This window comes from Carcharhinus amblyrhynchos, chromosome 17 (genome assembly GCF_965287045.1).
Source record: "Carcharhinus amblyrhynchos chromosome 17, sCarAmb.v2.hapA, whole genome shotgun sequence".
NCBI lineage: Eukaryota > Metazoa > Chordata > Chondrichthyes > Carcharhiniformes > Carcharhinidae > Carcharhinus > Carcharhinus amblyrhynchos.
The window spans coordinates 33334677-33362222 of NC_137340.1; the positions used below are offsets into that span (position 1 = coordinate 33334677).

Consider the following 27546-nt stretch of genomic DNA (forward strand, 5'->3'; position numbering starts at 1 on the left):
AAACTGCATTGGATCAACAATTAAATTTATCCATGCCTCTAGAGTGAAATGAACATGGAAGACTGTAATTGTCAGTGCCCACTTGGAGCATGGTACCTTAAAAGAGATAGTTGATTTGGTCTGGAAAGGCTGTGAACTGAGCCGACAGCTAGGATAGATGTAGGGATTTGGTACGGGAGTAGTGAAGGGGACGAATGGGGAAAGGGAAGAGTTTCCCATCACTTAATCATATCCTGAAGGTAAATAGCTTTTGAACATCTTTCATAATATTTCATAATATGAGAAATATCTCATCTTCCTCGACTTGTGCTCGAGGAAGATGCTCATTTTCTGTAATGGCATTGATGGTTTCCAAAGAATGTCTCAAGTCAGAGCCCAAGATCCTATGCAATCAAAGAAGACTAGAGGTCATCCACAATTCCTTCCGTGTCTTACAATCTTATCAGATTTTGGGCTGTTTTCCAATAGAAACATCACTTTGAGTCCATTTCAAAGTGGTAGAGGTTTCTACTGTTATCTGTGGCACTGATATTAGTCTGAGCACTGATAGTGGCTCACTCACAGTCTGAGGCTGGGGCATGAAAGGTTGCCAGCATCTTGGAACAAATTACTAAAACATGAACCCAGAGGTATGTCTGGAATGCAATACATAGTAAGTCTGTCACTACTTCAGCAAGCCGAAACAGTTTAATCTTACACTTCCCAGGTCAGATTTCCTAGTGCAAAGATAAGCAAGGGCTGGGAATAACCAATTCATGGAAGCCAGAGAGCTAGTAAATATTTGAATAAATATTCTGAAATATTGCACTGCTTTATTTTATTTACAATTTTAAATGTCTCATATATTGTTTGCATGGCTATCACAATCAAAATTGAAAAATGTCAGGGTAAATATAAATAAAGTTTTATCACATCTATTCAAAAGGTGATTATATCGGAGTGTGGTTTTGGGGTATACAGCATTATCCATCAGGTGCAGGTCCTCTCAACCTCTAAACTACGATTCTATTGTAGGACAATCATAATGCAGACAAAAACAGATGTTCCCTTGGAAGATACATTCATGCATTTTCAGCATGGGCCACTGGCTAGCAATTACAGACATGATCTCTGGTCCACGTTTCTGCACTGGAGACACTAAGACCAATGATACTACTCCCCCTGTAATCAACTGATTGCATATATCAAAAATTAAATGGTGAGAATTTTCCGATCTGTACATATCAGTAACATACTATATTGTGAACGTATTCAAGGTATGCCACTGGAATGGGTGGTACAGTGGTTAGCTCTGCTGCTTCACAGTGCCAGGGACTTGGGTTCAATTCTGGTCTCAGGTGACAGTCTCGTGTGGAGTTTTCACGTTATCCCCATGTCTGCATGGGTTTCCTCTGGATGCTCCGGTTTCCTTCCATAGTCCCAAGCTGTGTAGGTTACATAAGAACATAAGAAATAGGAGCAGGAGTAGGCCATTTAGCCCTTCGAGCCTGCCCCGCCATTCAATAAGATCATGGCTGATCTGTCGTGGATCAGTTCCACTTTCCCACTTTCTCCCCATAACCCTTAATCCCCTTGCCTACCAAAAACCTATCTACCCGCATCTTAAATATATTTAGCGAGGTAACCTCCACCACTTCAACAGGCAGAGAATTCCAGAGATTCACCACCCTTTGAGTGAAGAAGTTCCTCCTTAACTCTGTTCTAAACTGCTCCCCCCTCCCCCTTATCTTGAGGCTGTGCCCTCTAGTCCTGCTGTCCTTTCTGAGCAGAAAGAACCTCTTCACTTCTACCCTATCCATCCCTTTCATCATCTTATACATCTCAATAAGATCCCCCCTCATCCTTCTAAACTCCAACGTGTACAAGCCTAGTCTATTCAGCCTCTCTTCATAGCTCAACCCCCTCAACTCCGGTATCAGCCTAGTGAACCTCCTCTGCACTCCCTCCAAGGCCAAAATATCCTTGCGCAAGTGCGGTGACCAAAACTGCACACAGTACTCGAGCTGCGGCCTCACCAGTGCCCTGCACAGTTGCAGCAAGACCTCCCTACTTTTATATTCAATCCTCCTTGCTATGAAGGCCAGCATCCCATTTGCCTTCCTGACCACCTGCTGCACCTGTAGGCTGGGTTTTTGCAACTCATGCACAAGGACCCCCAGGTCCCTCTGCACCGTAGCATGCTGCAGCTTTTCGCCCTGTAAGTAGTAGTCCTTCCTACTATTATTCCTACCAAAGTGGATGACCTCACACTTGCCAACATTGTATTCCATCTGCCAGGTCCTCACCCACTTGCTCAGCCTATCTAGATCCCTCTGGATTAGATGGATTAGCCATGCCAAATGTTTGGGACCTGGAGAATTGGTGCAGACTGGATGGGCCAAATCCTTCTGCACTGTGGGGATTCCATGGAACAGGACATATCATGCACAATTTTTTCTTTCAAGACAGCATTCATCTTGTTGCATATCCAAAATAAACCACTGCTGGCTTTCAGTAAACCAAATGTCAGTTTGGCTCATTTGGTAGCAGTTTCACTTCAATGTCAAATGTCACAGGTTCACGTCCCAGGGCAGGATTTAACTATATAATCCAGATTGACAGTTATGTGCAATTCTGAGACCTTTTTGCATGGTGAGAGATCCCCCCTTTTCAGCTAGGGCTCAAACTGAGGCACTATCTACCTGTTCAGTCAGATTGGAAAGTTAATTATTAGTGTCGCAAGTAGGATTAAATTAACACTGCAATGAAGTTATTGTGAAAATCCCCTAGTCGCCACACTCCGGCACCTGTTCAGGTACATTGAGGGAGAATTTAGCCAATGCACTTAACCAACACATCTTTCGGATTGTGGAAGGATGAAACAGAGGTAATGTTTTGGGTCTAAATGATTCTTCTACAGATCATTTGGAAGGACCATTTAAATCTGAAATGTTAACTCTGTTTCTCTCTCCACAGATGCTGGCAGACTTGCCGAGTTTATCCAGCATTTCCTGTTTTTATTTCAGATTTCCAGGAGCCGCAGTATTTTGCTTCTGTTGCAGACTTGGTACTGAGTTGAACAATTTCAGATCATAACCACTGCTTCCATTTTTTTGACTCCACTATCGCCATTTACACTTCAGGAACTCCTGATTTCTTTTCCTTGGTCCCATTACCACCCTTTTTTACTTGCACCATCATCCCTTTTGTCATTTAATTGCTCCTACCTCCTGCATCCCAACCTGTCTCGGACCTTCCTTTTTTTGTTCCTTCCTCCCCTCTACACTTGCCTCAACCTATTACTGCTAACAAAAGGCCATTGACCTGCAACATTTACTTTGCTCCTCTCTCCACAGCCATGGTCTGACTTGCTCACTAAATCCAAGATTTTATGTTTATACTTTAGATTTCTAACCTATGTATTATTTTGTCTTTGCCCCTTTTAAATGGTTGGTTTAAGAGCTGATCACATGATTGGACTGTGATGTCATTAGGATGTTGGCACAGGCTGCTGTTTTACTTTCAGCTTGTACTCTGCAAACAAAACCAACTGGAATAAATCTGTTGCTGTTAGTTCGAATCTGTTGTTGTTAGCTTGAATCTGAGTGTGCAAACCATGGGCGAAATTTTCCAGCCTCCCAGCTGTGTGGTTCCCATTGATGGAAGGTGCTGCAGTGTTTGCTGGCATCAAGATTCTTTAGTCCCGCTGCTGTTAGAGAATTCCCACTGATGTCACCCCATGCAGGTGGGAAACCCACGGGCAGGGTTGCATTGCCGGCAGGGCCGGAGAATCCCAGCTCATATCGCTTCTTTTTATTAAAACCCACAACATCTAACATAGTTCGGACATCACATTCCATTAGTCTTTTAGATTACCTTTTTTTGCACAGGTGCACTAGTCTTTAATGTTGTGTAAATAAACTATTTGCTCCATATCTTGAGAAACTATTCCTGTCATCTGTCTGGTCATCGATACATTGTCAGATTTAAATCATTCCATCATTGTTTTACCTATTCATTTGGTCTATGACCCTTGATTTTCTGTTCTCAACTAACTATGCCTAACTTCGTGCCATTTGTAAAATTAAATATAGAATGTTCTACTCCTTCTAAGTCATTATTATAAATGGTGAAAGCTGAATCCCTGCCACTTATTACATTCTGCTGATCAGAATGCTTCTTTTATCTCTATTCTCTATCTCCCATCTTCAAACCAATTGCCAAGCTATTTCATACCTGAAATTTATCTCAAGCTCCACATGCTTTCACTGTTGCTCAGAATATCTAATCAAATACCACCTGCAAGTCCTTACAAACAGCATCCACAGGCACTCCCCTAAACAACAACTTGTACTTACAGAGCACCTTCAATGTAATAAAACATCTCAAAATACTTCTTGTGAGTATTTTAAAGCAAAATTTGACATTAGGTCAGATGAGGAGTTATTGGAACAGATGACCAAAAGCTTGGTCACAGAGGTAGGTTTCAAAGATAATACAGTGGTTAGCCTCACAATGCTAGGGATTCAGGTTCAGTTACTGGCCTGGGTCACTGTCTGTGCAGATCAGCACGTTCTCCCCATGTTCTGCGTAGGTTTCCTCGGGTGCTCCAGTTTCCTCCCACAGTCCAAAAGACGTGTTGGTTAAGTGCATTGACCATGCTAAATTCTCCCTCAGTGTACTTGAGCAGGTGCCGGATGTGGCAAGTAGAAGTTTTTCACAGTAACTTCATTGCTGTGTTAATGTAAGCCTAATTATGACTAATAAATAATCTTTAAACTTCAATAAATAAACTTTAAAAACTTAAAGAGCTTCAGAAAGGAGGTAAACAAGGTGTAAAGTTTAGGGAGGGAATTTCTGAACTTGAGTCTTGGTGGCTGAAGAAACAGCCACTTACTGTGGAGCAGTTAAAATCAGGGATGCTCATGAGGTAAAGTGAGAGCAGACAGCGGTCTTGGTGGGGTGTGGGGCTGGAGAAGATGTGGGTATGCCGGCGTTGGACTGGTGTAAACACAGTGAAAAGTCTGACAACACCAGGTTTTAGTCCAACCTATTTATTTGATACTATACTCACAAGCTTTCGGGGTTAGCCCCTTCGTCAGGTGAATGGAGAGTTCTGGCCTCAGACAGAGCATATAAAGCTTTATATGCTCTGTCTGAGGCCAGAACTCTCCATTCACCTGACGAAGGGGCTAACCCCGAAAGCTTGTGAGTATACTATCAAATAAATAGGTTGGACTAAAACCTGGTGTTGTCAGACTTTTCGCTGGAGAAGATGACAGAGGTGGAGAAAGGGAAGATCTGGAGACATTTGAAAACGAGGATGAGAATTTTAGGTCAGTGCAGGACTTGATGTAAGAAAGGGCAGAGCCAGCAGAGTTTGCATTACCTCAAATCTGCAGAGGGTAGAATGTGGGGAACCAGCTAGGGGTGCAGTGAAATTATCATGTCCAGAGGTAACAAAGGCATAGAGTAGATGAGCCAAAGTAGGAACAGAGTTAGGCAATGTTACAAAGGTAGAAATCAGTGCTCTTAGTGATAGCACAAATAAGGAGTTAGAAGCTCCCCTTGACTTTCCATATGCTAATGGCTGCTTCAAAAACTCAATTAGATTAGTCAGACAAAATCTACATTTCACAAATCCATGCTGAATCTCTTTGATCAACTCACACTTGTCCTAAGCACTCAATCACTCTGTCTGGGAGAGATTTCAATAACTTCCACATCACTGATAGTAAAGCAGCGGGGGTTCTGTAGCTGCCTGATGTCTCCACAGCCGTCCTCCAAAAGAAAAAGCTCATGCATCTTTATTATTCTTAGCTTTTATTAATTATGCTGACTGGGAGAGTAGGTATTGACCGCGTGAAAACAGGCAGTTCTACAAATTACTGGGGAAGATTTCCTTAAGGAAATCAATACAATCACTTGAAGTGATCATTCGAGACCACAGCATTTTTAAACACTCGGGAGTAAAATGAAAGATCACGATGCCCTGTGTGAGAAAGGGAAGGACAATAAATTTAAAATAAAAAAATACTCTGACTCATGCTGAAGTCAGATTGCAAAGATGGTAAATGGTGCACATTGTTAAATAAAAATCAGACTTCCCAATAATACTCTTGTTGTGAAACTTGAGGTTATATACATCAATAAACATGATCACATTCTAATTAAACCTAACTTGCTGATTTAGATTTGGTAGCTTTCCTCTAACTCAAATACTGTAAATTACAAGGCCATTTTAAGGTACAGTTTTGTCCCGATATTCAGATTCTTGCACATTCATGCTAGTTTAGAATTTCTAAGAACACGATAATCTGACAGACGCAAGAGGATTGATCAACGCACCACTCCAGTACATCACTGCAACTCCAACATCTCCATGCTTCTAGCTGAATCATACTAGTAATAAAAAATACTGTTAGTCACCCACATCCTCTAGACCTTTCACACCAGGAAAAAAAAACACTCCACTACAACAAGTGCAATTCAGCTTTTGTCTGAATAAACATGCCTCATATTATTTCAATCACACTGGCAATCCACACTAACTACAGCGCTAAGATGCAATAAGCATGCATTTTTAGGAGAACCATTTGAGAATCGATAAAATGGCAGCATCGTATTACAAAGTCTCAGCACAGGAAATATAAATGTGCACATCACAGCAACCAACTCAAGACCAAATATCTCAAATGGCAATAAGATCAAGAATCTACGATGTTGCATAAATATTACTTTGAGTAGATTTTTCCTTTACATCACACAGAAAGCTTAAATGTTTGGGTTTGGGCAGCAGGTTTGGTAGACAGTTAGACATTTCTCTGATGCTTGCTTTGTGGTGTTGAGAGGGAAGGGAGGTCTGCCCAGGCATTTCCCCCCCCCAGTGAGTTCATAATATCTGAGAGTAAGTTGCTGTGGCTAATGGTAATTTTTAGATCAGACGTTGGGCAAAGGAACATATTCAGCTATTTAATGCTGTACTGTCCAGTGTGGATACAATGGACCAACCAGTTAACATAAATGCACAACACTAAGCAAGGCTGGCCTCACACATCTGCTTAATGTTGTAAAGTTCACTAGAATTGACCTTTTACCCTGTAACCATTCAAAATTGCTACAAGGTGCCTGAAGAATAAAACAAAGTTTTTTCTGCTGCAAAAAATTTGCAGCGTTTTGTAAGCTTTAAACAAATTACCTTGACTAAGTACAGCTTAGAAAGGCATGTTATAATCAAACTAACAGAATTAAAATTCATACTAGCTTCAAATTGAATGACTTGTCAGTTCAAATGGTTCGAAATTGATGTTTCAAATAACAAGTCTACTTTCAGGTCAAAGACTCTCTGTTAAGCCATCTTGCTAATTTTGTCAATGCCCAATAGGTTAACAAAGTAATACAAAAACAAGCAATTTAATCATGGGGCTGTGTGGGGAGCAAGGAGGAGGAAAGGCCAAAATGAAGTGCACGTTCTTCCAGGCAAATAGAGTGATGGACAATGTTGCATTGGAAATATTCATGACCCAGAACCATATGCAGCACTGCCAGAGGGGGTAAAATTATTTACCGGCTACAGACGGAGATTTTTAATAGAATAAGCTATGTTAAACAAATTTAAACAAGCTTCATGGAGATTACAGCACATAAATGCTGAGACATTAGAACTGAAGGTGGACCAGGTGCAGATAGTGCACCGACATTAGTGCTGCTTGTGAGGTGAACAACAAATAGTTCGGGTAAGCTATTCAGGTGATTTTTGCACTGACCCTGGAGCTGTGGGATTGTTCTATATGACTAAAAATGATCAGGAATGCCACTGGTGCAATTCAGACTCAACCTTATTAGTAGTGGTTGCCCAAGCATTGTTGCCCCCAATTTTCTGATACCATCATAACTGTGATAGTTTTCATTTGTACAACCAGTCAAAAATTATTTCCAGCAAAAAAAATGAAGAGAAATCAGTTGCAAATGCATTCTGTTGGACCTCAATATTTATTCACATTTGTACATTACAACAAAACATCGTAACAGGAAACCCAAGCTGTTGGCAACAGAAACAACCAAGCCTAAAACATGCATCATAGAATCCCTACTGTGCAGAAGAGGCCAATCAGCCCACTGAGTCTGCACCAAATCTCCGACAGAGCATCTTACCCAGGCCCTTTCCTATGGCTAATCTATGTAACCTAAGAGGCAATTTTATTATTTTTTTAATTAATTCATGAGACATGGCATTTATTGCCCAGCCCTAGTTGCCCTTGGAGGGCAGTTGAGAGTCAACCACATTGCTGTGGCTCTGGAGTCACATGTAGGCCAGAACAAGTGAGGACAGCAAATTTCCTTACCTGAAAGATGTTAGTGAATCCGATGGTTTTTTTTTTACAACAATGGACACTGCTTTCATGGTCATTAGTAGATTCTGAAATCCAGATTTTTTTAATTGAATTCAAATTCCACCATCTGCCATGGTGGGATTTGAACCTGGATCCCATGAATATTAGCTGAGTTTCTGGATTAACAGTCTAGCGATAATGCCACTCAGCCATCACCTCCCCTTTAGCATGGACAATCCACCTAAGCTGCACATCTTTTGACATTATATATGTGGGATTCCTCCATGTCCTTTCATCTGGGAACTCCCTAAACTAATACATAGTAACCCTTTTTCATTAGTGCACACTACACAGCTTAATTAAGTGACAATATAAGATTTATTTTTCAATGTTCTGTTTAGCAATTTTTATAATTCCAGTAGGCAAAATAGACATGTACATGGTCAACAAGCTCACATTTTATTCTGCTCTTAACACCTCTGACCAAGCTTTGTGTCTTTAATATTTTCATTAGTACCCTCTTTACCAGTACTCCTTGACATCTTTGTCATTATGGGCAGAATTGTCCAATCTTGTCTATGCCTAACTACTGTCAGTGAGAAAGAAGAACTTGGCACTTAGCCAAAACTTAAGTCACTGCAGCGGCTCTGGAAAATCCCAGCCACGGGGGAGGTCAGAGGCTTTCGAAGTTTATCCTCCAATTCTTGAAACTATCCATGACATATTTTGCTCCACCTGCCCCCCTCACCCCTTTTCAAAGGCATAAAACCCATCACATTTCTACCTTTCCTCAATTCTGAAGAAATCATATTGAACTTGAAATGTTAATTCTGCTTTTCTCTCCACAGGTGCTGCCACATGTGCTGGGTGTTCTTCCATGCAGAAGATTCGGGTGACTGTGTCCGCACATTCTTTCCTCTGGGTGCTCTGGTTTGCTCCCATAGATTAGAAGATATGCTGATTAGGTGCATTCACCATGCTAAATTCTCGGCTCAGTGTACCTGAACAGATGCCGGAAAATAGGGGAATTTCACAGTAATTTCACTGTTAATGTGAGTCTACTTGTGACAATAAATATATTTAAACCATCATTTTCTGATTTTAAGTCACCATGGTCACTCATGTATTCCCCAATAGCTTGTTATCAAATAACACTTGCAAATAACTTACACCAAATTATCTGCTAACATTGCAAGTAGGGAATGCAGGTCCTAATTTTTTTTAAAAAAGGTAGCAAGTGCTAATTTACCTTCCCCAAAATACTATCTAAAATCATATAAGTGTACAATAAGTGCATAATCAAATAAGTCTTGCCATTTTCTAATTCCTGTTTGTTTCTTCCAGTAAACCATTCATTAATAAAGAAAGATTTGAATTTACATGGCATTTTTCATAACCTTAGATTACCCAAACCATTTTGCAGATAATTAAGTACTTGTGAAGTATAGTCACATTTACCAACCAATTATTTGGTCCCAAACAAGATGAGATAACAACCACATAGTCAATTTTAAATGATATTGCCTGGCTAGGACACATGGGAGAACTCCCCACAGCTCTTCAAATTGTTGAGGGATTTTATCCATCTGAAAGACCGCATCTCTGACAGTACAACACTCCCTCAGTACAGCATTGCAGCATGACTGACAGTGCAGTACTCCCTCAGTCGAACACTGCAGCATATCTGACAGTGCAGCACTCTCTCAGTACCTCACTTCCCCAGTTCTGCACTGCACTGTCAACCAAGGTTATGCGCACATAGCTCTGGGCTGAGACTAACCCACAACCTTGACTCCCATGTTGGAGCACTACGGCTGACAGCTGTGCTGCTGCTGGTGATTAGAAACAAGTTTTAACATCAACATTTATGTGAGACTGACATTTAATAAACAAAATTAATTCAGTCTGATCATACACAGCATACACAAACGCAGTTCGAATTATTTGAAAAAGTAATCTTCCATGCAATTACTATGTAGTCATTCCCTCAGTAGTACTGACATAACAATGAAACAAAATCTATATAAATTATTTCAAGATCCTAAACACATGCAGCCTGAAGTGCTGGTACATTCTTCCTGAAGGCACATTGCAATCAAGAAGCACAGTGACTTCATAAACTATGCATGAGAACATGTACTCTCATAAAATGTTTTGAGATTGAATATTTAGATGTACAAAGGCCTCTTAAAATATACAAGTGCACAACTACATGTAGATTCATAAAATACATTCTTGCAATGTAAAGGAAAAGCATCAGAAAACCTAGATTACAATACTCAAAGGTTCATTTATGACAGCAAAAATCTATATTTTCAGATGGTATTTTGTTGACAATGCGGTCTCCCTATTCTTTCACAAATGAAAAAAAGTGTAACTCTTCTTTGCATGCAGGAGCAGAATGAATACGACTAAGTCCACAGGAGATTAATACCAAGTCCAAAGGCATTTTCTAACCAAATTCACATATACTAGAATTTTGGAATGGTTACAGCACAGAAGGAGACCATTCAGTAAAAACCATTTAGTTGCTCCCATTCCCCCCACTTTTCTCTGGTGGCCCTGCATTTATCCCTTCAGACAAATCTCCAAATTTCTTTCAAAAGCCATGGCTGAATACACCCCCGTCATCCATTCAGGCAACACAACCACTTGCTGCATGAAAATACTTTTCCTCATGTTGCGTTTGGTTCTTTTGCCAATCACTTTAAATCCATGTCCTCTAGTTCTTGATCCTTTCACTAATGAGAATAATTTCTCTCCATCTACTCTGTGTAAACCTTTCATGATTGTAAGCATCTCAGTCAATTTTCCTCTCAACCTACTCTGCTCCACAGAAAACAATACCATCATCTCCTATTTATCCTTGTAACTCAAATTCTTCATCCCTGGAACTCTATTACATCTGTTCTGTACCCTCTCTAAAGCCTTCACATCTTTTCTTAAGTGTGGTGTCCAGAGTTGATCAGAATACTCCAGGTGAGGTTGAACCAAAGTTTTGTATAGCTTTATTCTAGTTTTCTTGTTTTTGTATTCTATGCCTCTATTCATAGAGATCAGTATGTTAGACGATATCTCATATTTATCACACCAGTAGACAGAGAAATAACAGTCTCTATCAGAAAAATTGCATGTCTGCCACATGATTATTTGTGTTTGTTATTATGACCAAGACAGGGAGAATGCACAGTTTATCTAGCCTCACCACTCTGCAGGTCGCACCGTTCATTTAAAAGTTTAATTCGCTCACCAAAATTATTTACCTCTGCTGTTGCTAAATTCAGAATTAAAAAAAACTTTGACCAGGCTTCTTTCAATAAACTCAGAATGATTGATTTATTATAAAACAAAACTACCCTTCCAAAAACAGGTTGCAAGAACTGTTACACACACACATAATTGTACTCTGAAAGTATAACTACCTGTCCCTTTGTATAAATACCCCAGCGTACATGCGCACACACAAACAAACAATCATATGAAACACAAACAGATAATGTCTCTGCAGAGATGGGCTTTGAAAAAAGGATAAAGATTGCAGGGTTGCAACACCATCAATCTGGGGCTCGATGACAGGCCACCGGCCCCAGCAGATGTCTGAAGGTTCTTAACAACAGAGCATCAGCACGGAGGAAAATGCCATCTTCTTGTCTCAACATTTCAGGCTTCCTAATGCAGACAAGTTATACTCAGATGAGGATTCTCTGCCTGCATGTTGATAACCACACAAGGAACTTCAGGGACTGAGAAAGTCGAGTTAGGTCAGTCTTCTTAATCAGCATATTCCCCAAAACATGCTGATTTCAAAAACAACAGGTCCAAAATTTAAAAGCTTGTCTTTGTCATGTGACTTCCAATAAATTACTTTTGCCACTTGCGGCACGGTAGCACAGTGGTTAGCACTGCTGCTTCACAGCTCCAGAGACCTGGGTTTGATTCCTGGCTCGGGTCATTGTGCAAACTCCACACAGACATTCTCCTCGTGTCTGCGTGGGTTTCCTCTGGTGCTCCAGTTTCCTCCCACAGTCCAAAGATGTTAGGTTGATTGGCCATGCTAAAATTGCCCCTTAGTGTACTAGAATGCATAGGTTAGAGGGATGAGCAGGTAAAATATGTAGGGATATGGGGATAGGGCCTGGGTGGGATTGTGGTCAGTGCAGATTTGATGGGCTGAAGGGCCTCTTTCTGCACTGTAGGGTTCTATGATTCTTCCAGTCCTTCCCCATCGATTAAAATGATTGCAATTCAAGACAAAAACAGCTCCTCCCACTCAAGTATCATGCTGGTCAGGTGAATTTTTATGAAAAAGCAGGTCTGTAGGAGACTGGACTTGTGTCCCTTTTTTAAAAAGTCCATGTCAGCATCTAAGTGTCTATTCAACAAAGATCCTTAGGCAGCACCTTCCAAATCCACGACCATTTTTATCTTGAAAGGCAAGGCCAGCGGATACCTGGGAACACCACTAGCTGCAAGTTCCCCTCCAAGCCACTCACCATCCTGACTTGGAAATATCTCATCATTCCTTCACAGTTGCTGGGTTAAAATCCTGGAATTCCCTCCCTAACAGCATTGTGGGTCAACCCACAGCATGTGGATTGAAACGATTCAAGGCGGCGGCTCACCATCACCTTCTCGAGGGCAACCAGGAATGGGTAATAAATGCTGGCCAGCCAGCATGTCTCACGAATGAATTTAAAAAAAGGCAATACCTTTCCATATTTACAAAAACATAACTTTGAAAGATATGATTCAAACACAGTATGGTTTCATTTCTCAACAACATCCTATTAATGGTATAAATGAAGATAGTTTATTTAAAAACTCCATATCAATATTCACTGTCAATACACATTTTAATTAAAAAAGCGTAGCATTCAAATAAACCCTACTGCATGATAGAGAAGGGACATGAATTTGAAGATAGTGGCATGTACACATGGACACATGTTACAGCCCAAACCAAGGAACGTAATGATCAGAAACAAAAAAAGGCAGAAACAAGGCACTGGGTCTGCCTTCAATAAACATTGGACACTTCCAAGCCACCACCCCCACCCCTTCAGATATATTTCATGTTCTATCCAGGAGCTGGCCTCAAGTGGAACTGGGAAGGTCAAGTTAGGTCACAAGCATAGAATAGTTTCCACATCCCACTGGTGATTCCAAATATTATGTCCACACCATCTACTTTTTTAAAAATACAGTTTCAACAGGTTTCTTTTACTTAGGGACCAGTCACCACAGTGGCAGAACAGTGGTGCAGCGAGTTACGTATGCACACAAAGAGAATATAATGGTGTGCAAGAAGATTCAAATAGCCCTGATAGAGGAATGTGCCATTCCTCTGACATTTGCTGCCATATTGGGCGTCAAGTATAGAATCATAAAATCCCTACATTGCAGAAGTGGGTCTCTTCTGATGTTTGCTTACCCGACATTTTTTAAAAACATATAGACAAGAGACACATGATAGACAAGAGACCCACACCCTTAAGTGTTAATGCCCACTGCAGTCTGCAGATTACAAGGCAAAGGGAGGGTTCAAAACAAACTCAACGCCTACAGGTCTCCATTGCAATTCGACCAGAGTCTGCTTTGATGTGCATACTTACCTTATCCAAAAGCAATGCAAAAATCACTCACCATCTTCCCCTTTTACCAGCCCCCCCCCCCACCGCCCCTGCAAAGTGGGGTGGGGGGGGGGGGGGGAGGTGAAACGTGCATTGAACACTACAATCGCTCAGCGCTCCACTGGAGTTTCTGGAGACCTGTGCCCTCTAACGTCAGACACAGAAAATGTAATGTGCTAAAATGTTCTGTGAATTCAAACGTAACAGACGGGCTTTTCTTCTTCTTTCAGCAATTTAGGCTTTGCTCGTGCCAATCCTTGCCTACCCAAATCTGGTTACACAAAGCACTGCGCATTTCCAAATGGCCAAAACACACTTAGAGACAGAGAGAGAGAAACACAAGCGAGGGTGAGGAATCTCAGCTGAATCAACGCTGGCATTAAAACTCTGCGTATCTTCCACCAATGTTCATGTTAAAATGCTGCACTTTCATACAATATTCAACATCCTGATTTATCCCACACAAGCAAATCATATTGTAACGATAGTAGGTGGGGAGGAGGGGGGAGACCTGAGTTAAGCAGCCACAAGTCCACACAGGTGACATAAATGTAACCTTTTGGGAATGCAGGAAAGACAGATAACATCAATCTGAATGTGCATCTTCTGCATTACAAGCAGATACAATGACTCCTTCCTTGCACAGTGAATCAGATTTCACTGCAGGAATTAATTCCAGATGATTCATATTGTGTTTTAAGTCTGTTTCATTTTTTTTTCTAGAGCATGTCCATACGAAACACAAAAACCCTCACTTCAAATATATATAAAAAGAGGAATAAAACAAGAAGTAGTAAGATAGCCCCGACGTGACGTGCATCGCCAGTAAGAAACGTGATGTACAGATAGTAATGTAGCGAAAGCCTCTTCCCCCTCTAGCTGTCTCAGACGTATTGCGGCTCATTAAAGGGGTGGATTTGAATAAAAAATAAAATGCAAATGAGGAAATACGTTAGAAATCAGTCGCACGAAGGCAATGCCAATGGCCCTCCTCCTCTCAGTGCACACTAACCTTTTAATAAGGTGGTTAAACCCCGCTTGTATGCGGCTAAACGATGCCAAGTGTGAATCAAATAGCCCCTCTACTGTCACCCTCCTGCATCTCGCCGGCAAAAGACAATTAGCAGCCAGCAAATCGATCATCTCCACACGTTTAAGTGTGTGATGGATAATGTGGATTTGTTTGAGGGCAGGCTATTCCCATGAATACATGTTGGCACACATATATAAATATACAAACACATTATATATTAAAAGACAGAGGCAGGTTAATAGCATTTCAGACAGATCCGGTATCACTGGCTGGATGAAACATGTCAGTGTCCTCCTTAGTATTAAATCACTCCCCCCCCCCCCCCCCAACACACCCCACTCCCTGTACAAGCCGAAAGAAAAGATTCTTACACTGGGAAATCGGTACGTGATGTCAATGCACAACATTACCATTTAAATAACAGCACATCCACGACCACCACCGTTCACCACCCCCCCCCCAACCCTGAAAAAAAAGGTCAAAATGGAGTGAGGGTGAAAATGTACAGCACCGATGTGTGTTTTCATTTAAAAAAAGGAAAAAAAACCCTGCCATTGCTGTAAATGCCAACCCTTCTGCTGTTCGCACTCAATCAATTAACTCAGAACTCACGCAGTAAAACATTTACATCTCACCAGGAAATCCCTCAGCCTTTCTCAACAAGTCATGACAAAAAAAGTGCTTCTGGTTTCAACCTCCCTCTCCTCAATTGCTGCAAAATTAAGTGTATTTGCTTATTTTTTTTCCCCCTTTGCTGCAATTCCCCCTCCCCTCTCTGCCTTTTCCTCTTCCTCCACCAAATGTAAAAGAGGGATAGAAAGAGAGAGACCCCAGCTTCTCTCCTTTTTCTGTGTGTGTTACCTTCTCTGGCTTTTAACAAGACGGTGTTGGCGACTATATTCTCCAGCTCCATTGACTTGCTGAGATATGCGGCTCAGGGAAGGCAGTGCTCTACTCTCCTCTTGCCCTCTGCTTGCTGTCAGCCCTGCTGTCTCAGTCTCTGAGCCGCCTGTGTGTGCCCCGCTGTGTCGGATACAAGCAGGGCACCGGGACATCACACACACATAGACTAAAAGCGACTGGCCGCCCAGCTCCGCCCCCTCCCCCCCTCTAATGTTCTGGGTTCCTCCTGCTTTCTGGGGGGGGGGGGGGGAGGCGCGGGGGAGTGTGTCTACTACCCTCCCAGCCTGCAGGGGGCTCATGTTTCGCCCTCATCTCCCCACCGCGCAGCCTCCACCCCCAGCCTTGTGGGAGTTGTAGTCCTGACTCTCGGAACCACTTTCTCGATCCTCATCAGTGTCAAGTGGCTCCCACACCCAGCACTGGAGTGGAGAGGGAGAATCAGAAGATGGGACCAGTACAGTTACCAAAATATAGGCCAGTCAACACTCCCCAAAATGCAGGCATGCTGAGATTTTCCAACATTTTCTGCTTTTGCTCAACAATGTGGCTGGTTTACAGCCAACTGGATGTCAAGGTCCACAATTATTCTTAGTTCTATTATATATCTTACATCTATATAGGCAAGATTTGCTTACCTGGCTCCAGCCTGTTGTCTAAATTCAAGCGTCAGATTAAGCCTGCGATTGGATGCAGTGCCCTATCTGGTCATCTTGTGTTTGTCTCTCCTAAGGGGACCAGGAATTTTAAAGTTTGTTCATTAGTGTCACAAGCAGGCTTACATTAACACTGTAATGAACTTACTGTGAAAATTGCCTAGTTGCCACATTCCAGCACCTGTTTGGGTACACTGAGAGAAAATTTAGCATGGCCAATGAATCTAACCAGCATGCCTTTCAGACTGTGGCAGGAAACTAGAGCACCTGGAGGCAATCCACACAAACACGGAGAACATGCAGGCTCTCACACAGACAGTGACCCAAGCCAGGAATTGAACCTGGGTCTCTGGTGCTATAAGGCAGCAGTGCTAACCACTGTGCTGCAATTGGGTTTTGAATTTGGTTTTTGGAGCAAGGAATAGATTTTGGTTTGCCCAGTCCATTCTGACCATTGGCTTTGCAGCTTTAAGGATAGAGTAAAAGATTTTTTAAAAAAGATTGGCTTATCTTGCAGGGGTGAAATGATGATCCCCTATCTAGGGTGCAGTTCTCAGCCTTTTGATTAAGTCAAGTATCAGACCAAGCCCAAGATCAGATGTGATATCTTGTCAGCTTGGATCTTGTTTGTACCTCTTGTGAGGACTATGAATTAGATTCAATTTGAATCTGGTCTTTGGAGCAAGGAAGGAAATGGATTCAAGTCCGCCCACTCCACTATGAGCATTGGCTTTGGAACTTAAAGAATGGAGGAGCTTTAAGAATGGAGGAAAAAAATTGGCTGTGTTCATTAACAATTACTTTAATTTGCATGTACTCAAATTGTGCAGGGTAATTTGATGCAATATTAAGTCATTCAAAAACAATATAGAGACCAGCAAAGGTAGAATCTCACATCAATAACTTCATTCATTTGGCTTGGGTTTTAATGGCAATATGTTCACGCAAATTTGAAGTTTCATTTAGATTGAAACCATTTTTAACTTTATCTTTTCTCATTTAGAAGAGAACCAACAGGCCAATCAGTTTTCAGCTGTGTACGTTTGATTGGTATTCAGACACTGATAGCTGAAGTTCTGCACATTCATGCTTCTTCACACAAGCAGAACATTCCTGGTGAAATATAGATACAGTCAAACATGGATCTGCCTGTCCATCACTGCTTCATTCACACACACTGAATAAATTCCCTTACAAATGGACTTTCTCATTGGTACAAGGTTCCCAAACCTCCCTCAAGAATGTTTTCCTTATGATCAATTTCTCAGAAATTCCCTCATGTCATCCCACTCTGCATGGAGGGGTTCCCCACATGGGCCTCACCTGCCCACTTTCCACTTCCTTGCCCTTTTCCTCCTTCTGGGTCGTCCAACCTTGCCATCTAATGGAGCTGATAGCCGCAACAGAGGATTCTGTATGTTTGTGTGTGTCAGCCCTGCCCTGCAGCACTTGGATCTGGGATAGAGAATGTTACAAGAGAGAACTGTCAATATGTGTTAAAGTTACAAACTTCCAGGTTGCCTGCAATTTTGAGGCCTGGATGAGACTGTGGTTCATATTTTTGGTAATTCAAATCAATCTTCCACTATTTAAAGGGCTTGATCATCAACTTCTAGCTCCACTTGCCCATATCCCTGATCTTTGGCCATCTAGTACACAGAGGCACAGACAAACCGGGGAATCTCTTCATGAGGTCTGTTCGGATTGGGCCTAGCCAAGGTGGCCATCTATTGGCCCAGACTGGTTGAAGCCCATGGAGTGGTCATACTGACAATTTGCCTCTTTTATCCATGCCTGAATGGCTCCAAAGAAGGACCATGTGGTACTGGTATCCCTCAGGCCTTCCGAAACCTGTGGGCATTACAGGAACTGGAATATCTAGTGGACACTGCCAATGATATTATGGAAGATTATAGGATTCCCTTTTTAAGGCTGAGCTCTTTATTAGTTGTGCTCCTTTAAAACAAGGCACATTTGTTTAGTTTTGATTTAGTTGTCCTATTTCCTGCATTTCCATCACTCGCAAAGAAAATCATCAGTCTACATTCTTGCAGATTGAAATCCAGTAGTGACCTCATCCTGTTTAATGGGTGAGGATGGAACTGGAAACAGGCTAACATGCACCACCATTCAGAATCACAGGTATAAGACATATTGAATGTATTTGATTCATTTTTGCCCCTCAAGCAAGTCTTTGCCCTACCGTCCTTAACATTTGTGGTTCCATTTCCTGCTTGATATTAATTTGAACCATTTTGGGATTGCATTATTTTTAGAAAGCATAAGTACCATTTTGCAGGGGAAACATACAGGGGTTTTCTTTCAGACTCACTAATGGTAACTGTGAACCCATTGTTATAAAAACCCATCAGGATCACTTAATGCACTGTCGGGAAGGAAATCGACCATCCTTATTTGATCTGGCCTATTAATTCATCAGTTCAGGGGTCAGTGATGGGAAATAGGGCAATCAGCAGGAAATTTCCTTGTCCATGTTTGAGATTTCAACATAAACCAATGCTGAGGACTCATAGGGCAATTCCCTCCCAACTTTATGCCACTGAGCCGCTGCTACCTCTGATTTCTGGTTGGTGTTATTAATAAAGCTTTGTAAAATAATAGTTGCTTATTTAAAATTATACAATCAACTGAGTTCTGACAAAGGGTCTCCAAACTGAAACATTAATTAAGCTTTCCACTTGCAGGTATAAATCAACTACCACCTAGTTTGATCAGCTTTCAATTTTAACTTTGGTTCTTGGGAAACATGAGTTCACGAATATGGAATGACCACAAGTATAACTGGTGATATTATTGGCATCTTGAGGGACCACAGGGCTCTTAGCAATGCATCAGACCAGCTGTGCTCCATGGAGAAAGAGGTTTAATGTATCAGCTTAGTGCCATGAAGAATGAAAGAAAGGTTTACATTTAAGTAGTGCCTTACATGACTTCAAAAATTTCCAAAGCTCTTCACTGCCAGCAAAGTACCTTTGCAGTGCAGGAAGGCAGTCATCTATACAGCACTGTTACTTAAGAAATAAAACAGTGAGGAAATTACCAATGAACTTCGCTGGTAGTGTTTCACAAAATGAAATAGCCAAGAGAGGTTTTAAGCATTTAGCCACTCATACCATGCACATAACATTTATTGCACTTGCTCATTGGATCTCTGGTTGTGGCTGAAACTATTTTAGAATCATAGAAACCCTACAGTACAGAAAGAGGCCATCAAGTCTGCACTGACCACAATCCTACCCAGGCCCTACCCCCATATCTCTACATATTTACCCACTAATCCCTCTAACCTATACATCTCAGGACAGTAAGGGCAATTTTAGCATGGCCAATTAACTTAACCCACACATCTTTGGATTGTGGGAGGAAACTGGAGCACCTGGAGGAAACCCATGCAGACACGAGGAGAATGTACATACACCATACAGATAGTGACCCAAGCCGGGAATCAAACCCAGGTCCCTGGAGCTGTGAAGCAGCAGTGCTAACCACTGTGCTACCGTGCCTCCTCTTTTGTTATCCCACATTGCACTCTTTAGCCTCCTCACTTTGGTTCCAAAATTGACAAGGACTCACTTCCATCTGTGTGCCGAGTATTGCTCAGTGGATACATGCAATGAGTTTAATGAGGCCCATGAGGTGTGCTTCTTCAAGTATGAGCTCCCCGATTGAGATAATAGTTGCCTCCCAATCAGGGAGTCTCACCTGTGTCTATAATGAGGAGTGTCAGATCTACTTGCATTCCAGATTCTGGCTTTGTACCTGAAGCACTCTTAGGAATGGGGACAAGTTTATAAATAAAGGGAATCTGCTGTAGGGACACTGCTCTCTGAAGAGTTACTTCAGTATGGTTCTTGCCCCATCATCAAGCAGTGCGGGTTCAAGTCCCACCACACTGGCCTGACTATAGAATGTGATACTGAAGAAGGCCTGTACCATCAGTGATACTGTCTTTTGGATGTGATATTAAGCTGTGTCTCCCCCTACTCTATAAGGTGGGCGTAAAGATTCCATGACACACTTTTGAAGAAGGACATTGGAGTTATTTATCCCACAAACAACATCACTAGAACAAATGTATTGGGTCATTATCACATTTCTACTTGTGGGAGCTGGCACTGCAGAAGCTGGCTGCTGTGTTTATTATGCATTATCACAGTGACTGCCTGTAAAGTGCTTTGGGACATCCTGAGAACTTTAAAGGTGCTACATGAATGCAAGTTTTTTTTGCCCATTGAATACTATTTTTATCACTCGTGCTCCTTGCCAGTTTCCTTGTTTTCACTGTTACTCATCTGCTTCCACTTTCTAATTTATTGCTTTCCATTTCAGTCTTACTTTGGTGAAATCACTGATGTAAACAGAGGAACTTGCCATCATAGCACAAGTTGTCCTTCCAGGCCAACTAACTCACACTCACGCAAAACCTGGCCACAGAAAACAATAATCTATCGTTCTCATCAAGGTGAAGGAAGTTAATGATAGGGAATGAAACTTGTATCATTCTGAGCACTCAAAGTCAATATCAAGTTGCGTCACACATTTAGAATTTTCCTCCACAATGTCCCAGTAATGGATCTTGGATCCAACCCCAAAACAATGCAGCCCGTTTGACTAGCACCTCACCCAACATCTTCAACACTAACTCCCTCCACCACCAACACACAATGTGTATTATCACCTTCTAAACCCACAACCTCTACCATTGAGAAAGACAAGGGCATAGACACATGGGAATTCCACCACCTGCAATTTCTCCTCCAAGTTATGCACCATCTTGTCTTGGAACTATAGTGCCGTTTCTTCACTGTCACTGGATCATAATCCTAGAACTCCCTTCATAACAGCATTGTGGATGTACCTACTTCATATGGACTGCAGTGGTTCAAGGCAGCTCATTGCCACCTTTGCAAGGACAATTAGGAATGGGCAATATATGTTGGCCTAGCCAATGAAGCCCACATTTTGTGAAAGAATGAGAAAAGATTCTTTACTTTCGCTTGACAACCTTATTGCCTACCTACTTTGGCGTCATTTGCAAATTTAGTTACAATAATTTCGGTCCCCTCATCCAAGTCAGTAATATACAGGGAGCCCTCTGAACTACATTTGAGTTTCGATCAAAGTCGCTTACGAGGTTTAGAAATTGACATCCTGTTTCGATTTTCCCTTGTCAGTTTTAAATTTATGATGCTACGCCAGCGATGTTCATACATTAGACTGATGTTCAGTTGCTGTTCAATGGATTTGTACACAATTTTGTTTCCAAACTCTTACCTAAAGTTGGAAGTTTCTTTGCTCAAAATAATGGCAGAAAAGTGTAAATCTGCTGCAAGTGATGTTTCTTCTTCTAAGGAATGTAGAACAATCACTGTGGAAAGAAAAATTGAAATTCTACGCTTTTTTAATGTCAATAAATACATTAATGTTCCTTTATAATCGATCTAATGGGAAATTGTTCTGATGAGAACATCAATTCCAGGTTGTGCTATTTATCTTAAATTGGTTTTCAGCAATGTCTTAAATCCAAAGATTACCTGTAGATTGTAAATAATTAAGGCACTGAAACTAATTCCTGTGGCAGTCTACTAGTTACAGCCTGTGAACCCAAAACTGAGCAATTTATTCGTACCCTCTGTTTCCTGTTAGTTGACGATCCTCTATCCATGATGATTAGGGTGGCACAGTGGCACAATGTATAGCACTGCTGCCTTACAGTACTAGGGTTCAATTCCCTTGGGTCACTGTGCACAGTCTGCACATTCTCCTGTCTTGGCGTGTGTTTCCTCTGGGTGCTCAAGTTTCCTCCCACAGTCTGAAAGATGTACTAGTTAGGTGCATTGGCCATGCTAAATTCTCCCTCAGTATACCCGAAAAGGCACCGGAGGGGATTTTCATAGTAACTTCATCGCAGTGTTAATGCAAGCCCACTTGTGACGCTAATAAATAGATGTTTAAAAATTTTAACTATCATTTGTTATCCCTTATACAATGAACTCTTACTTTGTGTAGCAACTTTTGATGTGGCACCTTATCAAATACCTTTTGGGAGTTCAACCACGCATCTCCAGGTTCCCTTTTATCCACCTCCTTTCTCAAAAAGCTCTAAATAAACATAGGTGGAATCTCACCGGCACATCTGTCCAAGGTTCGTATGATCCTGCCTGAGGCCAACGGAGAATGCCGTTCTCTGAGCCTTGCCCGCCCCTAGAATTCTGGCCATAGTTTCCCTTTCACAAAACCATGTTGACTCTGCCTGATTCCATTCTGAATTTCTAAGCATCATGTTATCACCTTCTTAATAATGACATCTAGCTATTTCCATGTGATAGATGTTAGGCTAACTGGCATATAGTTAAATGTTTTCTGCCTCCCCCATTTATTGTTGGTTCTCAAAATCTCAAAATTTTGTCCCACCGCTATTGTACAGCATTTCTTTCCATTTGATGTACCCATACCTCCTTATTTAGTTACAGACGGTCCATGCTTCCCGAAGAGCCTTTCTTTCCCTCCACCTGAAGTGAAGAAAAAGCATCAGGAAAGGAGCTGAACGCTTTGAGTTTTGTCACCGAGAATAAGCTGGAACCAAGTGTTAACATGGAACATGTGATAACCTGGGCACCTCACTCACCTGCTCTTCCAACCACCACCTGCCCACCATGGTACAGACTATAAGTCATGCATTGGTCTCCTCAGTCACCTGAGAACTCATTTTTAACATGGCAGCATGTCATCTTCCACCCTGAGGAACTGACTAAGAAGAAGAAGAATTTACCACGGATGATTCATTCTTCTCAAATAACCTTTCTTTCTCACTGGGCTAAATCATTACTGAGAATTATTAAATATCTGCAGTATTAAATATCTGCAATATTAAATATTATGCAGTCTTCCACTGCATAAAGTTGAAGAATGAAATCTACAGAAGTTGTGTTTAATAATCTGAGTGGAAGTTTTTAAAAACTCTTGAGGTTGCATACACTCTTGAATATATAACCTATGTTACAGGATAAATAACTGACATAACACACCTCCCTTCAGTATTTTTCCTCCTTTTCTAGTGGTCATTTGGTGCTGTCCAACTGTCTATAATGGAAAAAATAAGCAGATTGGCATTCTTTCCCATCTTTATGGGTGGTGGTCTCAAGATCACAGCAGGAGTACAAAAATAACCTGAGGAGGTTTCCTCTCTCTTGTGGGGAGTGTTAGACTCCTACTTGTGACCCTACAACAACACAGCTCATTCAGACCTCTCAAATTTCCAATCAATGGACAAGTTATTTCAAAAGCATTAAGTACAGCAGGGCACGGTGGCACAGTGGTTAGCACTGCTGCCTCATGGCACTAAGGACCCAGGTTGAATTTCAGCCTCAGGTCACTATCTGCGTGGGTTTCCCCCAGGTGCTCTGGTTTCCTCCCACAATTCAAAGGTGTGCAGGTTAAATTGATTGGCTATGCTAAATTAACACTAGTGTAAGTGGAGTTAGCAGGGTAAATGAGGGTTACGGGAATAGGGCCAGGGTGGGAATGTGGTTGGTACAGACTCAATGGCCTCCTTCTGTACTGTAGGGATTCTATGATTCTATGAAGTACACTTGCGGCAGCAAAATGAGTTCCTTCTTTTATTGGTTGGGTTTATCACAAATAGCATCCACGAGTTTTCATCACTATCTGAATTTACCAATTCTTGCATTTCACCAGGCTCTGGTAAACCTCGCATCTCTGTTAACCGGTGAGGAGTGTGAAATTGACTGAATCACTGGCTGTCCGAACAATAGAGGGTAGGAGTGCCAAACAGGGAAAGAATGATTACAATACTGGAACATTAGAGAGAGATGTGAAATGCATTCATGGACTTTGAGGGATTGGTGAGTATAAAGTTGAATGTGAGTTGGTGATTAATTGTTAATTTAATTGGAAAAAAGATCCAAATGATTAGCAAAGGAAAAGCAAAATACTGAAGATGTCAGAAATACTCAGCAGGTCAGGCAGAATCTTTGGAGGGTTAACAGGCCTGATTTTAACTCTGCCTAAGCAATGGGTTAAAATCAGGCCCAAAGTTTCAAGTTTATGACCTTTTATCAGAACTGGAAAAGATCAGGGATGTAACAGATTTTAAGCAAGTTACCTCCCTTACCCACTTTCTCTGCCTCTGTACTTGCATCAAACCTGTCACATTTCTAATTTTCCCAGTTGTGACTGAACGTCACCAACCAGAAACGTTAACTCTGTTTCCCTCAGCAAAGACACTGCATTTTCTGTCCACGAGATAGGGATACAGGCTGGAATTTTATGCCTGCCCCCGCCATCTCACCCCACCGCCCCCCAGGGGACAGCTGGCAGGTGGGGGTTTGGGATGGGCATAAGATTGAGTGGCATGATAGGGAATGCACTGCCCATTGCCTAACTAGTATTTTACCAGTGGTAGGATAGGTATCAGGAGGCCCACATTCCCTTGGGACAATTAAGGGCTTCCTCTCAACGCAAGTCATTGGTAGCTTGGTAACATCACGCAGGTGCTGGCTGCCGGCTTGGTAGAGGGGGGCGTTCTCTTCTTCAGGCACTGTGGCCAGTGGAAGCTCCCAAATGGAAATGGGCACCTCCTGCTGGCCAATCCCCAACTGGCCTTCTGACTGGTGACTGCCACCATCACTTGCTGGAGCCTGCCCATCTGGCCCCAACGAAGCCTCATCATGTCTCCTTCTCGGGAACTAGCTGCCATTCCAACTGTAGTTACTGGTCCCTGTAATGCTGCTGAGACTGGAGCGCTTCTGGCCATCTGATTAACTAGCAGTTCCTCTTCGAAGTGGGACCGCTTCCCGCATGGGGACGAAAGACGCGACCCCGCGTAATATGGTTGGGGCTTATAGGGCAGAAGTGGGCTCACCCTCTGACTTTCCTGCCCTATAAGATGGGGCCACCATCTCCATGGAGAATTTCGTCGAGTGGCGGAGTGTGACAATTGGAAAAGGGAACAGAAAAGTGTGAGAAGATAGCAGAAAAAAATCCAAAACAGCAGGACAGAAAAGATTAAAAGAAAGTGGGTGACTAACAGAGGCAGAACGCCAATGATTCTTTGGCCTTGTTTCATCTTCAGAAAACACAAATCTGATTCCATTAGCTCTGATAGCTGTGAAACATCAAACACCTGGATTTTACTTTAGCAATAGGACTTTCTGTCAATCAGTTTTAAGAGCAAAATGCACATTCTTATTTAATCAAATATCATAAGACTCTGATTCCCTTAAATCCACAGTGCTGTTAAAGAGGGAGTTCCAGTATTTTGACCCAGTGACAGTAGGGGAACAGTGATGTATTTCCATGTCAGGATAGTGAGTCACTTGGAGGGGAACTTCTAGGTGGTAGTGTTCCCATGTATCTATTGCCCTTGTCCCTCTAGATGGTAATGGTCATGGGTTTGGAAGGTGCTCTATCAGGAGCATTGATGAATTCCAGCAGTGTATTACAAGTTGTTAATGTTCAATTCTTGATATATACTATGCAGAAAATTCAGAGCTTCATTCTTGATGAGTATTCTGTCATATAAATGTCAGACTGTCAACATGTTGTCCCCGTGTGAAAACATTACATAAACATAACTCTCAGCAAAGGAAGTAGTTAAACTCAAATGTTGATTGAGAAAGATTCCTTGAAAACTAATCTAGATTACCAAATAATTTCAGAAACTGGAACCAAACTGCACCGTGTGCAGACAATCAGAAATGAGTTAACAGTTCAATGGTAACATTGTCCAATTTATGAAGAATTATCTTCTAAGTTTCATTCACATTTATTCATTGAATGTCAAAAACCAATCCGTTTGTGTAACAAAGGTACTCATGCAAAGTTGCTAGGTGCAGTTCCAGGATTTTGACCCAGGGACGATGGCCGGAATTTTACCACCACACTTGCCCAAGAAACAGAGCGAGCACTGCTTGCAGAATGGAATTCTCTGTTAGCCTCAGGCAGGATTTTATGATCCTCACCTGAGTGAGGTCGTAAAATATCAGCCAATATGTCCAAATTACGATGATGTGCGACTTAAAAGGAAATCTGGAGGTAATGGTATTGCCATTCATCCAGTGCTCTTATCCTTTCAGAAGGCAGAGTTCACTGGTTTGGAAGGTTTAATGAAGTGAATTCCATTAAAGGTGAGTTTTTTAAAATATTTATCAAGGTTCAGGAACATCAGTGTTAAGAATTAGAATGTTTTTTCACACTTCTACATCCACTGTCCTAAACAAGCATTCTCAAGACTGACAAGTCATAGTTCAGATAACGAGTGAAGCACTTTCTACACAGCTCCAGGGATGTACTTCCTAGGAAATCTCACGGAAGGATCCAAATGGCACAATATAACTATGCTATTTTGTAAACCAACTTTGTGGCCTTAATGAGTAAGGTTGCCGGTTTCAACCCAAGCACATGATAGTTCTATTTGGTAGGATTGCAGTCTCTAGAAGTGTGAAGGTCAGTGGGTAGCCTCCCTGCCTCTGAACCAAACGTTCAAGACTTGTTGGAAATAGAAGGAGTATTTATGATGTGATCCAGTACTTTCAACTAGCTCGTCCTTCCAACATAGCCATGACTGGTGCTGGGAGTGGAAGAGATTTCTGGTCAACCATGCTTGATGTGGGATGGTGTCCTTTAAACTATAGCCACTTCTCTCTCTCTGAAACAGTGATACACCTATGGTGCTTTGCAGACTATGACTAATGACAGAAGGGTGGCCACTAAGAACAGAGCAAAACCCCCTCACTGCCACACCCCCACTAGCCCATTGTACGTGTGGCAGTAACAGCCAGTAGAGTATGAAGATGTTATGGGTGTTTCAACAGAAATAACTCTTCAAATGCAGGCAATAAAAATAGAACAAAACTTACTCCGACTTATAAATCAAAGAAAGAGCTTAATAAAGAAACATCATTACTCCAAACTTGGGGCCTCGCCCTGGGCCAATCCAAGCTCCCCACAATTTCAAACAGGTTCTTATTTAT

At 41.8% G+C, this 27546-nt stretch overlaps 1 protein-coding gene across 1 annotated transcript in view; it reads right to left on the reverse strand.

Moving 5' to 3' along the window:
* LOC145354430 (G protein-coupled receptor kinase 5-like) overlaps positions 1-16049 on the reverse strand; it is a 244073-nt gene extending 228024 nt beyond the window's left edge. The window contains exon 1 of the mRNA XM_080205752.1: positions 15837-16049. Within this exon, the coding sequence (XP_080061878.1) occupies positions 15837-15888 (52 nt within the window). The 5' untranslated portion in view covers positions 15889-16049. The remainder of the gene's footprint in view (positions 1-15836) is intronic.
* Positions 16050-27546: the final 11497 nt, after the last annotated feature.